General features: G+C 32.9%; 2 protein-coding genes across 2 annotated transcripts; both read left to right on the forward strand.

Moving 5' to 3' along the window:
• The first annotated feature begins 308 nt into the window (after positions 1-308).
• LOC126706808 (basic form of pathogenesis-related protein 1-like) lies at positions 309-935 on the forward strand. Its single transcript, XM_050406361.1, has one exon. The coding sequence runs from the start codon at positions 361-363 to the stop codon at positions 841-843; it is 483 nt and encodes a 160-aa protein (XP_050262318.1). The 5' UTR covers positions 309-360; the 3' UTR covers positions 844-935.
• A 6590-nt stretch (positions 936-7525) lies between these two features.
• LOC126706885 (basic form of pathogenesis-related protein 1-like) lies at positions 7526-8161 on the forward strand. The gene has a single exon (XM_050406458.1). The coding sequence runs from the start codon at positions 7579-7581 to the stop codon at positions 8059-8061; it is 483 nt and encodes a 160-aa protein (XP_050262415.1). The 5' UTR covers positions 7526-7578; the 3' UTR covers positions 8062-8161.
• The last annotated feature ends 5857 nt before the right edge of the window (positions 8162-14018 follow it).

Below are 14018 nucleotides of genomic sequence, written 5' to 3' on the forward strand. Positions count from 1 at the left end.
TCTAAAGATCCGGGTAGCGCAAAATATATTCTTGTTTAAAGTCAAGGTCAAGAGTCAAGATTGAAATTCGAATGGAATTTCATTATATATGTAGAATTGATTATGCTTTCTTCGAATGAAATATTTTAACCAACTATTATATAGTTATTATGTCATTAGCAAATACTGTTCAAGGGTTGTTTTGGTCATTCTAGTTCCTCCAACGTTTTTCGTGTTGTGCTTTTGAACATTGATTCTACCATTACTTCCAATGTTCATCACACCATTTTGCACACTATGTATATCCCTAATTCCCTATATATACCTCGTGCACAAACCTTATTTCTCCACCAATCACTTAAGATTTTGCTTTGCACTAAAATGGGGTTGTGTAAGATTTCACTAGATTTTGTTTTTCTCATCGGCATAACCCTAGTCCATCTCACCCTTGCCCAAGACTCCAAAGAAGACTACCTTAATGCCCACAATGCAGCCCGTGCAGACGTGGGAGTTCCATCTCTGACTTGGGATGACACTGTAGCGGCATATGCACAGAACTATGCTAATCAGCGTATTGGAGATTGCAATCTTGTGCACTCCGGTGGAAAATATGGTGAAAACATTGCATGGGGCAGCGCTGACCTCTCAGGCACAGATGCAGTGAAGATGTGGGTCGACGAGAAAGCCAACTATGACTACAACTCTAACTCTTGTGTTGGTGGGGAGTGCCTGCACTATACTCAGGTGGTTTGGCGCAACTCGGTTCGTCTTGGATGTGCTAAAGTGAGGTGCAACAATGGTGGGACATTCATTGGTTGCAACTATGATCCTCCTGGCAACTACGTTGGCCAGAAACCTTACTAAGGGCTATATATGTTTAATAAAGCATCTCTATCTATGATTTTAAAAAAGTTTAATGATAAATAAGGAATATAAATTTTTGGTTCCACTCTTAATATTCCAGTTTATGCTTCACCACCACCGCACACTCTTGGTGTAATGATCACTCCACAAGTATAAGTGCTTGTGGGGTGTGAGGGGTAAAGGCTGGGGTTCAAGTCTCCAGAAGAGAGTTTCACACACATATACACTTAAATTTGGTTAGAGTAGCCAAAGACCTTGTAGCTGAATTGGCACCTCCCCATGCACAAAGTGCTTGGGGGTCTAGGGAAGAAAGAATTTGAGTTGTGGGGTTAGCAGTATATTGTAATTATTTCTCAAAAAAAAAAAAATTAGATTAGAGTAGAATTCTATCTTGTAAAAAAAAAAAAAACAAAAAGGACATAACAGTATATCACAATATATGGTTATGTCCTTCTTCTTCTTCTTTTTTTTTTTTTTTTTTTTTTTTTTTTTTTTAGGTAATTAATTATTAAAAAAATGGATTTTTTTTTTAAATATAATATACTGTAAGTGGTGAAATATAAATTAATTGGAACGAATAAAACCAAATGTTTTTATTCATAAATAAACTATTTTAGGAGAAAAATATTTAAATAAATTATAAAGTCATCCATCTTTCACTGGGTGGCAATTCACTTACGTCTTTATGTGATTTTGAACGTAATTGCTTTTAACTTGAAGTTCTGTGGTTTATGGCTGTTTTTAAAAGTTGGATTCCAGGCGCACCATTAAGTACCTATGTAAAGGTGAACTGCTTCCATTTTATCTAGGACTTTTAAATCTCATATTTTGATACTTGAAAAGTTCTCTTCTAGTTTTTTTTATTTTATTTTATTTTTTTATTTTTTATTATTTATTTATTTATTTAAAAAAAACAGTCATAATATGCTGCTAACCCTGGAGTTTGAACCCTTTCCAACCTAAATCCTCAATTCACTTCTTGTTTTCATGGTGGTGGATGGATGGAACGTATCCGTGACCATGCATGACTTTTGCACTGGTGCACGCAGCAAGGCAAACAAGTATATTGATTTTGACCACAATCTTTTAGATTTGGGAAAAAATAAAAAACCCATCGATATGAAAATAGCATGAACGGATCTTGTTAAACATTTACCAATTAGTTGATACTATCATGCACCCCTGAAGTGATCGGTAAATAGAAGCAAGTGATACGTTGTGTAATGTTGTGATAGCATGTGACTCGCATAGGTGACACTCGTGGTTACAGCAGAATAGAAAAATGGAATGATTTGAGAAACAAGAATAAGCTCTACGACTTGACTCCTTTTTGGTTGTCAATCCACTTCAAGAAATTAAGAAAGAAGAGACAAGAAGAGACTAGAACAACCAAAGTTTTCATAAATTTGTAGGAGAATTTTATAAAATCATGATGCTAGCAAAAGAAGGGAAAAAAGAAATGATTTTGTATACCTTGAAGATCTTAAAAACACAAAAAAGTGTCAACTAGTTGAGTTACAATATTTTTAGCATCATAGATGAAATCTTAACACAATACTAGCCTCATGCTGAGGGATATTTTTTTGGGTTTCAGCTTCATAACAAAATGTCACAATATTTTCATAATACTCATAATAATTGTGGATCCGTGTATATTAATATTTATTTTATTTTGACCAATGATACACCTCAACTATTGTAAAAATGTTGTGACCTTTTTTTTTGGTTATCCATTGAACAACTTATATAATAATTGGGGTGAGCCCATTGCCTATCTAATTTGGGCAGAAGAAAATAAGTACATTTGTATTGTGTCAACTTTACTAAGTCTACCATTGTGATTAGAATCCCTTACATTTATAAAGAAATTTTATATTAAAAATTTTGAAATCTCAACTAGGAAATTTTGAAATAATTATATAGTTCATATACATGACATAAATTACATCATCAATTAGTTACGTAGATTTCATATCCTCATTAAAAAAAAAAAGAAAAAAGAAAAAAAAAAGAAAAAAAGAAAAAAAAGAGAAGTAGATTTCATATTAGGCAGTACTAATTTATATTAAATTAGGATCAAGTTACACCAAATAATCCTACGTACACAATTTATTTACAATTTTTTTTTTAAATTATTGAAGTGATCGATTATGAGCGGTGGAGAAAAAATAGTGGATCCACGCATGTTAGTGTTGTAAATTACTCACTTTTTACCACTTCAGTAATTGTATCATAACATTATTTAGTTACATCTAGTATAATTTCAAGCAATATTATACTACCTATTAATTTTAAACAATTTTATTGAATTATTTAGAAATTATTTTATTAAATTACTATTTTTAAAATCCCACTATTTGAATACATCTTCTCTATGTTATTAATGTGCATGCCATAGTTTGTGCCAATAGAATATTATATATTATTTAATCCATAAACTTATATTTGATAAATTAAATATTTTTATTGATCTAAGATAATCTTAAAATTTTGCAAATATTAAAGGTAGAGGGAGAAGATGTAAATTAATGGTAAACTTATCAGAATTTGCATCAAAACAAATTATAAAATAATAATAATAATTCCATAGACATTTGACAGTAGTGAAAAGAGATGCTAGAAAAGTAGTCAGCCGCTCCTTTTCTCAGTCGATGGTTGATTCGGCTGATCCCGTGCGTTCTCACTTCTCACATGTCACTCCTAGTCCTAACACAAGTTTCAACCAATAATGGTTAAAAAGCTAGGTCGTTTGGACCACTCAAAGTCCAAGTATATATATATATATATTTTTTTTTTTTTTGAAAAGAAGTCCAAGTATATTCAAACATAATATTGGGTCATTCTTACGTAATTTGATTGGTCTATCAAAAGAAATTTATACATTGGAAACCAAGCATGAAAAAGAGTCATGCTCCTAGATTATTCCTCCCTAATCTGATTGGTATATTAAAAGAATTTTATACTTCGAAATCAAGCATAGAGAAGATGCATCTTCTCTTCTTACTATCTGTTTCGAAATATCATAACTTTCTGAGAAAGAATGAAAGGCTAACATGGTGCCTAAAGTCACGGTGATACATATCCGTGAAATGTTTCGGGTCATCAATAAACGTTATAACTTATCCAATCTTTTTTTTTTTTTTTTTAAATAAATAAATAAAGAGTATGAAAGCAAGGAGAATGTATGTATCTATTTACGTGACTACGAACTGTTAAAAAAATGAGCTTATTAGGTTATTAGCTGAAATTGTTGACTTTTCTTTCTCTCTCAAGTTTCGATTTATATCAAAGACGCAAATTACTGAAACAAAGGAAAAAAAAAAAAAAAGTTTAAGACATGGCTTAGTAAAATGTTGTAGGAATTACAGGCGGTGATTGGGCTCAATTCAAATTCATGCACTTCAGATTTCTGACTAAACTAGTGCAAGAAGTTTTTTATTCAAGAATGACGCCTTCTGTGTTTTTATTGATATTTAAAATAAAATTTTCCAAATTCATCGTGATATGACTTAAAATCTGCCTAAGGCTACTGTGTAATGTGTATATGTGAATTTTCTATTCATTTCCCTTTTAACAAAAATTGAAAAACTCCAAAATAGAGAGAGAGGAAAAAAAAAAAAAAAAAAAGCCCTCTCTTTCTAGAGGATTCACAGCATGTCAAGCCATGGTAAGGTTATTTGCTTCGCATCAAATTAAACATCATGCTTCACTTTCCTCTGAAAGCTCCAAAATGGAAAAAATACTAAGAAAATCTCCAAAATGATAGAATACTGGTAAAATCTTTAAAATTACCAAAATACCCTTACAAAATTGAAAATGACTAAAATGCCCCCTAACTTTTGTGGGATATAATCATTCTCACACTTAATTTGATGATTTATATATTAATTTGTGCAATTATGAGAAGTCAATTAAAAGTGGTACAAGTTAGCAAATTATGAAATTAGATGACGAGGAAAATAAAATCTATTTTTAATTGTTTGATGTCACCACATCCACATGGCTGGGTCCTAAAATCATGGTCATTGTGTTTCCCGTGATTGGTGGCTAGCTTGGATAACTGCCTAACGGAAAAGCATGTGCTTTTCTAGATGAGCTTTTTTTTTAGATGAACCTTATATTGTTCAAAATAGAAAAGTAAAACAAATGATTATTATTGGTAGATAAATTTAAAATTAAAAGCACTGGGATTGACCCAAATACAAAACGACAACGAAGATATCCCAAGTATTACTTTATTAGCATAAGAAGTTATTTATGGCTGCATAACCATTATGATTTTATTGGTGGAAGAGTCCAAGGTTACTGCCTATGATGAAGTTTCTCAAACAAATTTGTCCCGGTGGTCATGATTAATTTACTGGAAATTGAATATTCATTATTAATTTATTATAACCTGCCTAACACAGTAATATATACATACATATATATATATATATATATTATTTATTTTTCGTTTAAACCCCTCTAAACCACAAATTTGAATATCTAATTATAATTTTTTTAAGCCCAACTTATATAAGCGTGAATATGACTTTCTTAATAACCTATCATTACAAATAAAGTTATAATTAATTTGAAAAATGTTATGTACACAACATTTTTATAATATTTTCATAACAAATCTTAATTAGAAAGTTGTTATTGGCTAATTGTATTAGGAAAATTTCAGCGGTGGTTTCAAATTAGAATCAATAACAACTTACCATCTAAGATTTGTTTTGAAAGTAATGTGAAAATCTTGTAGACATGACACTTGTGAAAATGTTGGGACATAACACTTCTCAATTAATTTATACTTTTGAATGAATATATAAGTGGAGTGGCTGAATTTGAATGTGCTTTTAATTTGTTATTTGTTAAGTGGGGACTAGGGAGCACGTGCCATTCAGTCTGTGGGTAGTAAATATTAACTTTAAAAGACAATTAAACAATTAGATAGAGGGCGATTCTAAAATAATAAAAAAAATTTAAAAAACAAAAAAATAGACAAGGGGCATGGGACAGGAGAGTGACTAAGTGAAGAAAAAAGCAAATGTTGACATATATAACAAAAATTTTCCTAATACAATTAAAAAGACTAATAGTTATCATTTTTTATTTTATTTTTGTTATAATCTTATCAAAGTTGTGTTAAATTGTTAAATAAAATAATTGTAAAAGAGTATAGAAACTGATAAATAAAAGTATTATAAATAGTAATAATTAAAATTCACTTAACACAATAATTAATATGTTTATTGAATTTAGAAACAATAGATGATTTTCAATATTTATTCTCAGCAACAATAATTAATATGTTCATTGAATTTATGAACAATATGGCAACTGAATTTATAATTTATCTATTATTCTTTTGTTAGTATTATAGACAAATTTGTAATATGAAAATCATGTAGAGTGTAAGATTTATCTTCTGTCCAAAATACACTTTTTTACTGAACCCCTAGAAAAAATTCCCAGAGCCATGGTTGTTTATGACCAATACACTAATTGTTTTTTGTGTAGGCGAATATTAAACTTTAAATCTCTTATTCAATGACAAATGACTTTACCGAATAAATTAATTGAAATCCACTCCTAATCATGGGAGGGTATCTTTGAAGCTTTGTCAAAATCCCTAATCATGGGAGGGTATCTTTTCCCTATCTAGTAGACTAGTACCAAGCAATGTTATAAAACCTGAACCATGCACTGAGAATTTGTTTACAGCAGACTCGGCTCATTTTCTGCAACAAAATGCACTGTTATTTCCTTGTAATTATTAGACAGACTTCCTAGGTAAGATTTTATGCAGGTCAAAAAGTATGACAAGTTATGACTCTATGAGGAAATAACCAGTAAATGCATTGATTTTGCTCCAATATATCACAAAACATATATTTTAACGCTCATTTTAAAAATCATATACCTTGACAAACATTAATCAATATCCTTTGGAGTTGAGAGTTTTTTGTCAAAAGTTTTTTAGTTCAACTAGTTACATCTTTTGTTATATTCAATAGAAATATTTAAGATTGAAATTCCCCTAATTCCAATCATCAAGGTATCAAAAAAGAAAAAGAAAAAAAAGAGAGAGTAATATATTAAAAAAGAAACGAGTAAGTTTTTTGGTAAACTTAGACTGTAAATAATTTTGTTTGTTGATGGTCTTGAAAATGTAGCAAAAGTCTTTTAAAAAATAATGGAAGTAATATATTAAATACATAATCAGTTGCCTTTTAAGAATAATATCTTATGACTTTACGTGATGCTATGTTATTTCAATTTGAAAATTAAAATGTTTGCTACCACCATTTGTTTCTAGTCTCTAGAGAGTTGGGCAGCCCAAAGTGTATTCTTGTTTATAGCCAAGGTCAAGAATCAAGACTGAAATTCGAATGGTATTTCATTATCTACGTAGAAGTCATTATGCTTTCGTTCTTCTTCTCAAAAAAAAAAAAATAATAATAATAAATAAATAAATAAATTATGCTTTCTTCAAATGAAATATTTCAACTGAAAGTAATTTCGATAACAAACGAATTATAGTTATTCCGTCACTAGCAAATACTATTCTAGACTTCTAGTTCCTCTTAATGTTTTCCACATTGTGCTTTTGAACATTCAACCATTATTACTTCCAATGTTCATTACACCATTTTTCACGCTACGTATATCCCTAATTCCCTATATATACCTCATGCACATACCTTATTTCTCCACCAATCACTTAAGATTTTGCTTTGCACTAAAATGGGGTTGTGTAAGATTTCACTAGCTTTTGTTTTTCTCATGGGCTTAACCCTAGTCCATCTCACCCTTGCCCAAGACTCCAAAGAAGACTACCTTAATGCCCACAATGCAGCCCGTGCAGACGTGGGAGTTCCATCTCTGACTTGGGATGACACTGTAGCGGCATATGCACAGAACTATGCTAATCAGCGTATTGGAGATTGCAATCTTGTGCACTCCGGTGGAAAATATGGTGAAAATATTGCATGGGGCAGCGCTGAGCTCTCAGGCACAGATGCGGTGAAGATGTGGGTCGACGAGAAAGCCAACTATGACTACAACTCTAACTCTTGTGTTGGTGGGGAGTGCCTGCACTATACTCAGGTGGTTTGGCGCAACTCGGTTCGTCTTGGATGTGCTAAAGTGAGGTGCAACAGTGGTGGGACATTCATTGGTTGCAACTATGATCCTCCTGGCAACTACAATAACGAGCGGCCTTACTAAGAGCTATATGTTTTACTACCTATATAGCTGCTACTACAAGCATCTCCATCCATTACCTAAAAGTGCTTAATGATAATTAAATAATAAAAACCTTCTATCATATTGTTAATGTTTCAATATATTCTCAACGTTCATTGTCTCTGTTCCATAAAAAGTAATCAGGTCCCCTTTTTATTTTTTTTTTTTTAGATATAAGATATAACATAATCAAAATTGAAAACGGGAAAAGAATCATACACTTTGCACTTGATATAACGCAGTTTGTAGACTATAGATTAAAACACTAAGAGTGGAAGAAAGTATTTTTATTCATACTTATGCTATATTTTAGGAGAAAAGGGATAAAATGAATTACAAAGTCATCCATCTTTTGATTCTCAAAAAAAAAAAAAAAAAAAACAAAAAGCCATCCATCTTTTGTTGGTGGAAATTCATCTTATTTGCAAATTGGGGTATAATTGGAGACATTTTTATTTTTTTATGGAGAATGAATTTAAACAAAGATCAAATGCTTCCTGGATAAAGACTTTTACTCTTGTAATTTGATACTTGTAAATTGATTTTTCTAGTAAATGAAATGAGACCTTGGTTGGGACAACGAAGATTTCTCACGGCAGGGGATATATATAAATACCACCCACCAAATTTGTCTTTGTGGTCATGGTTTACTTGTAATGCATCCTTATTTTTAATCGTTTTGTTGAGATCCAAAATTTCACAAGAAAACCTATTCCATGAAAAGTAAAGAAGGCCCAATTCGTGCAGCAAGAAGAATCAACATCAAGACCCTATGTATGTTCAGATTTCCAGCAAAAAGGCCATTAAAAATCCAGCAAAATCCAGTGAAAGAACTGGGCTGGGATACGTAGAGGCTCAAGATCCTCGGGACGTGCAGCACAGCTAAAGTGGGATTGAGACAGCTTAAAAGAGGTACCACGAAATACAAGAAACAAAGAACAGATATGTCTTTCTCAAGCACCCAGTGGTGCAGTAAAGAACAAGAAAACTTGGAAAGTGACAATTCATGAACAAAAGGCTGGTACCTTGGGAAATCCAGAATGAAGAACTATAAGGGGAAGTGGTTGGGAAAACCTTCAACCCAGTAGGAATGAATTCCACTCACTTGGGAAAAATGACAACAAGTAGGACATCCAAAAAGCTGAGTCTAAAAGGTAAAAAGCCTTGAAAGAAGAGAGGGTGAATGTTAGCTCTCCAAGGACACCCCGGAATGGAAAGTCAGTAAGTGTCTTTTAGGAAAACAGGAATAAAAGAAGAAAATTATGAGAAACAGAGAAAGAATCAGCTATCAGAATGGTTGGCCTAACAGGGGCTCTGGTACCTAGGGAGGCAAAAGGGGGGGGGGGGGGAAATCAGTGGTACCCTAAATCCTAAAATGATACTATAAAAGGGGAAGGCAGCCAACATTGAAAGGGGATTCAGTAATAGTGAATCAGAATAAGAATCATTGAGAAAACTATGTTAAAACTCAAAGAAAGAAAACAGCATCTGGTATCCCAGAAACAGCCACTATAGAACATACTTAGATTCAAACTTTGCAAGTCTTAGAGGCTTAGATAGCCATCTAAGTCTGTAATTTTTGAACTTACTTGGACCTTGTAACACATCTTAGTGAGCATATTGTAATCCATAATTAAGAAAAATAATGAAATATTTCATAGTGATTAGAGGATCCTTAATAGTTATTTCGTGAGTTTCTTTATTACATTGTTTTCCTTTGCTGCTTTCTTACTATTCAATACATATATTCTAGCTTGCTAGTTTTCCTTTTATTCAGCCAAAAGCTAAGTCCTTTTACCAGGGTCCTCACTTCAACTTGGGCCTTGGACACACTTAGCCTCCAAAGAAACATATGCCAAAACATGCACATATTAGATATCACTCTTTCCCACAAAAATCCTTCTCACCTAACTATCTTGGAAGACAATGCCTAAGCAAAGCCACTTGGACTTGAGTTCTCAATCCCACAAGTCTTGTGCAAAGACACTAAATCTGTGAGAATTAGGGCCAGAATCCTCTTGACTGAATCATTCTCATGAAATTCATTTGTATATGTATTAAAATGTATATCCTAATCTAAGAAACTAATAATTATTTGAAGATATGTGTATTGTATAGTGTGTTTTTTATGCAGGACCTATAGAGGTAAAGGGAAAGGACAAAACTCTATTGCATAATAAGCATATAGAAAGATCATATAGTTCAGAAAATCAGCATTCTGGGTTCTTATAGGCCTAGTATGCCCCGAGATCCCACGACAGTATGCCCGGGGTACCAAATGAAGGAACTCCTTTAAATGTTTATACAATAAAAAATAAGCCTTAAATATTCTATTTCAATCTCTTTCTCATTGTGAATATTATGAATATTTATTTTACTTATTTTGTAAGAGTAAAGGATCATTTTATGACACTAAAACACGTATAATGGTATTTTGTATTACTTAGGAGGAATCGCATTTTAGTCTTAAGGAGTTTTATGTGACTTGCACACAACTTGGTTTGTAATCAGCCCCATTTAGCTATAGTGAACCAAGCCCAGTCCACCAAAACAACAAGTAAAGGGCCCAAGATCCTTGTTAAAGGGCCCAGGATCCTTATTTCTACTTGGGCCTGGGTACTATCCAAAAGGACCCGCACATGTTCTAACACGGCACTTTGCAACTTTGTCATGGTCCCTACTCCCTAGTACCCAGTCATGTTAGTATTAGGTTGATGGAAGGCAATATAATGTTTGATCACAAGATAACTTGGTTTACAACTCCCATTAGAAAAAACTAATATTGCTATATATTTTGAAAATTTAATCATTGAATTATATGTTCTTAACATGTGTGAGGGTGCTTTTTCTCTAACACTCAGGCCCAAGGATCCTGGGCCGAATAGTTGTAGTTTGGTGAACTGGGCTTTAATTCATCGCAACTAAAGGGACTGTTTAAGAATCAAGTGGTGCACAGGGCATACTTCCTACAATACATATAAACTAACAAATATGGATATTTGTATTGGACAACAATCAAAACAGCAAGGTAATGCAAAAAATAAACAGTAAAAGCACAAAGTAATGGTTAGGGATCCTCAAATCAGTAGAGAATATTTCATTGGATTTTTCTTTATTATGATTACAGTGTGCTCACTAAGATGTGATACAAGGTTCAAGCAAGTTCAAAAATTACAGTCTTAGATGGTTATTCAAACCTCTAAGACTTGCAAAGTTTGATTCTTTTTGAATCCGAGTATGTGTTATAATGGCTTTTTCTAGGATACTGGGAAGTACTTTTACTAGTTTTCTCTGAGTTATCTTCTCGACAGAACTTTCTCAATGATTCTCTTGTCAAAAATTCCTCTTCCCTCTTCGCAATCATTCCTCCCTTTTTATAGTGTTATTCTGGAGTCCTAGGGGAATTATTGATTCCCCTGTTTTGCCCCCTGGGTACCAAAGTATGTGTTGTGCCCATCGCCCAGAAGGTTCAGTTTCCCTGTTCTTCATTCTTTCCTTCCTTTTAGTTTTGTTTCTTTGAAAGTCCATGGCTGACTACCTATTTCGGAGTATGCTGAGGTCACGTTCTTCACGGTCCAGCTTTTGGCCGTCATTCTTCTTTATCTTTTTTTCTCAAATGGGCGGAATCCCCCGGTTTGAAAGTCTTTCGCTGCTACTCCCTTTTTTATACTTCTTCATTCTGGTTCCCCGAGTTGCTACCCACTTGTGCTATGAGAAGTCGCTGAGTTTTTCTCTTCTTTTTCTTGCTGGGTCACTTGACGTTTGAGAAGGACGTGTCCTCTCCTCTGTTTCTTGTGTTCCTTTTTTGTCTTTTTCTTCTGAACTATCTTAATCCTTTATTGACTGTATTTACACGCTTGGGGGATCCCGAGCCTTTTGACAATCTCTGAGGATCCCGGCTCAGCTTTCTTCTTCAATCTTCTGACATGGGCTTCTTTTCTTTTTCTTTCTTCTTTTCTCATAAGCTTCTGGGCTTGCCCTTTTTCTTCTTGATGTTTTTTGGGCTTCAAGCCTCTTAGGCTTACCATTTCTTCTCTTTTCTGTGGCCCCTTGTGCTTATTTCTTTGGGCTTGGATACTGTGACTTTTTAGACCTCAACAACATGCATGTCAAATTCCATGTCAATCGGATATTATATATTATTTGATTCATAAACTTAGTTTTTATGTATAATTTTATATTACAAAAACTTGAATTTTCAACATTTGATTGATAACATAACTATAGTTTTTATTATTTTTATTTTTTTTATTTTCAAGCATGAAAGATATGAGAAGAAAATATTATTCAATGGTAAATTTGTCAAAATTCATATCAAATTAAAAAATATTGAATAAAGTTATAATCATTAACAACAACTAAGTTTGTAGTCAAACTTTATCATTCAAGATAAGCTTCTATATAGGTCAAAATGTATGAATGTGTGGTAACCAGTAATGCATTGATTTTGCTCCAATATATCACAAAACATGCCTCTCCTAAAATGTTGTTTAAGCACTACACTTTTTTTTTTTTTTTTTTTTGATAAGAAGATCATAACTTTATTAAGATAAAGATTAAAATAATACCTCATTACCCAATGTGGACTCACCCATATTATGATTTTCTTCAATCCAAGTTACATAATCATCAATGTTTTTGTCACACTGAACCAAAAGATAAGCTGGCCAAATAACGTTTTTCTTAACGTGGGATATACTGACATGTCTAAAATCCTGCAGTTTATTTCCAATCCCCACAAAGATATTGTCAATAGCAACTGGAGGTTCACCTATACCATTTAACGCATCAACAATCTTGGAGTCACTCTCAAACACTACATCACATACTCCCACATCCCAAGTAAAATAAACCTCCTCCTCCTAAGATTTAGCTTTAGTTTCCAAAGGTCCCAGTGGTATAGGAAATTTCTTGCTTAGAGTTGCCTTTACCTGTCTTGTATAGTCCCAAATGTTTACCCTAACACCTGTTGATTATGAGTTGACAAAGGTCTCCCCATCAATATTGATTTTGTACCATGACATTCCTGGAGGTGTCTACTGAACTGTATCACTGATATGCTAATCTCGCAATTCAAACTCTTTTCCCCATAGACCCTTAAACACTTTGTGTATGAAGAGATGTCAATTCAGTTACAAGGTCCTTGACTCAATTTATTTACAAATAGTTAGTATAATATGTGTACTGTACGATATATATATACATATATATATATATATATATATTTTAAAACTCCTATTTACCGTTAAAAAAAACTGAAATACATGTTTCTAAAATTAAAATTATAAAACACGTATAAAATATTCAAGTACTATACCTGTATAGAAACTACTTGTACAAACACGTATATTAATATTTTCTTGTTGCAAGTTTTATTGTACCGAGTTTTGTTATAATACATGACGATAAAGTTCTAATATTAATATTTTCTAGTTGCATGTGAATGTCACTATTAATTTATATCAACCTTTGAACATTTTATATTTTCTTTACAATCTTAATTTTTTTTTAATAAGATTTTTAAGTATTTTGTACTATTATATTTGTACGGCACTGTGATACTGGGCCTTGGATCTTGACTCAACAGTGTGGCCCATGGCATCAACCTCTTTCTTCCTAAGGCCCCAGCCTGAGCCCACAAAAGTCACTACCCCAAGCCTCACATTGCCCGGAAGCCTGAGGAGTGGATAATTTCAATTAGCATGCACCCTCTTTCGCCACCTGGGCATTGCTCGGCAAACCACATCTCGAGCAAGTAGAAAGGCGCTTAGGGACACCACCTATGCCGAGCAGTGCCTTGCTGAATATCTTTGCTGAGCATATCTACTGAAGTGGGAACCATTTCCAAAGCCATTCTCACCACACCCCACTCCCACCTAAACACCCACTTACAATCAATGACATTGGACCTCCTATTGCACTAACGTTTGTGGTAATCA

This window comes from Quercus robur, chromosome 11, assembly GCF_932294415.1.
Source record: "Quercus robur chromosome 11, dhQueRobu3.1, whole genome shotgun sequence".
Classification (NCBI taxonomy): domain Eukaryota; kingdom Viridiplantae; phylum Streptophyta; class Magnoliopsida; order Fagales; family Fagaceae; genus Quercus; species Quercus robur.

Excerpts from the sequence above, each read along its gene's own strand:
- LOC126706808 (XM_050406361.1), top strand. The coding sequence starts at position 361 with ATGGGGTTGTGTAAGATTTCACTAGATTTTGTTTTTCTCATCGGCATA.
- LOC126706885 (XM_050406458.1), top strand. The coding sequence starts at position 7,579 with ATGGGGTTGTGTAAGATTTCACTAGCTTTTGTTTTTCTCATGGGCTTA.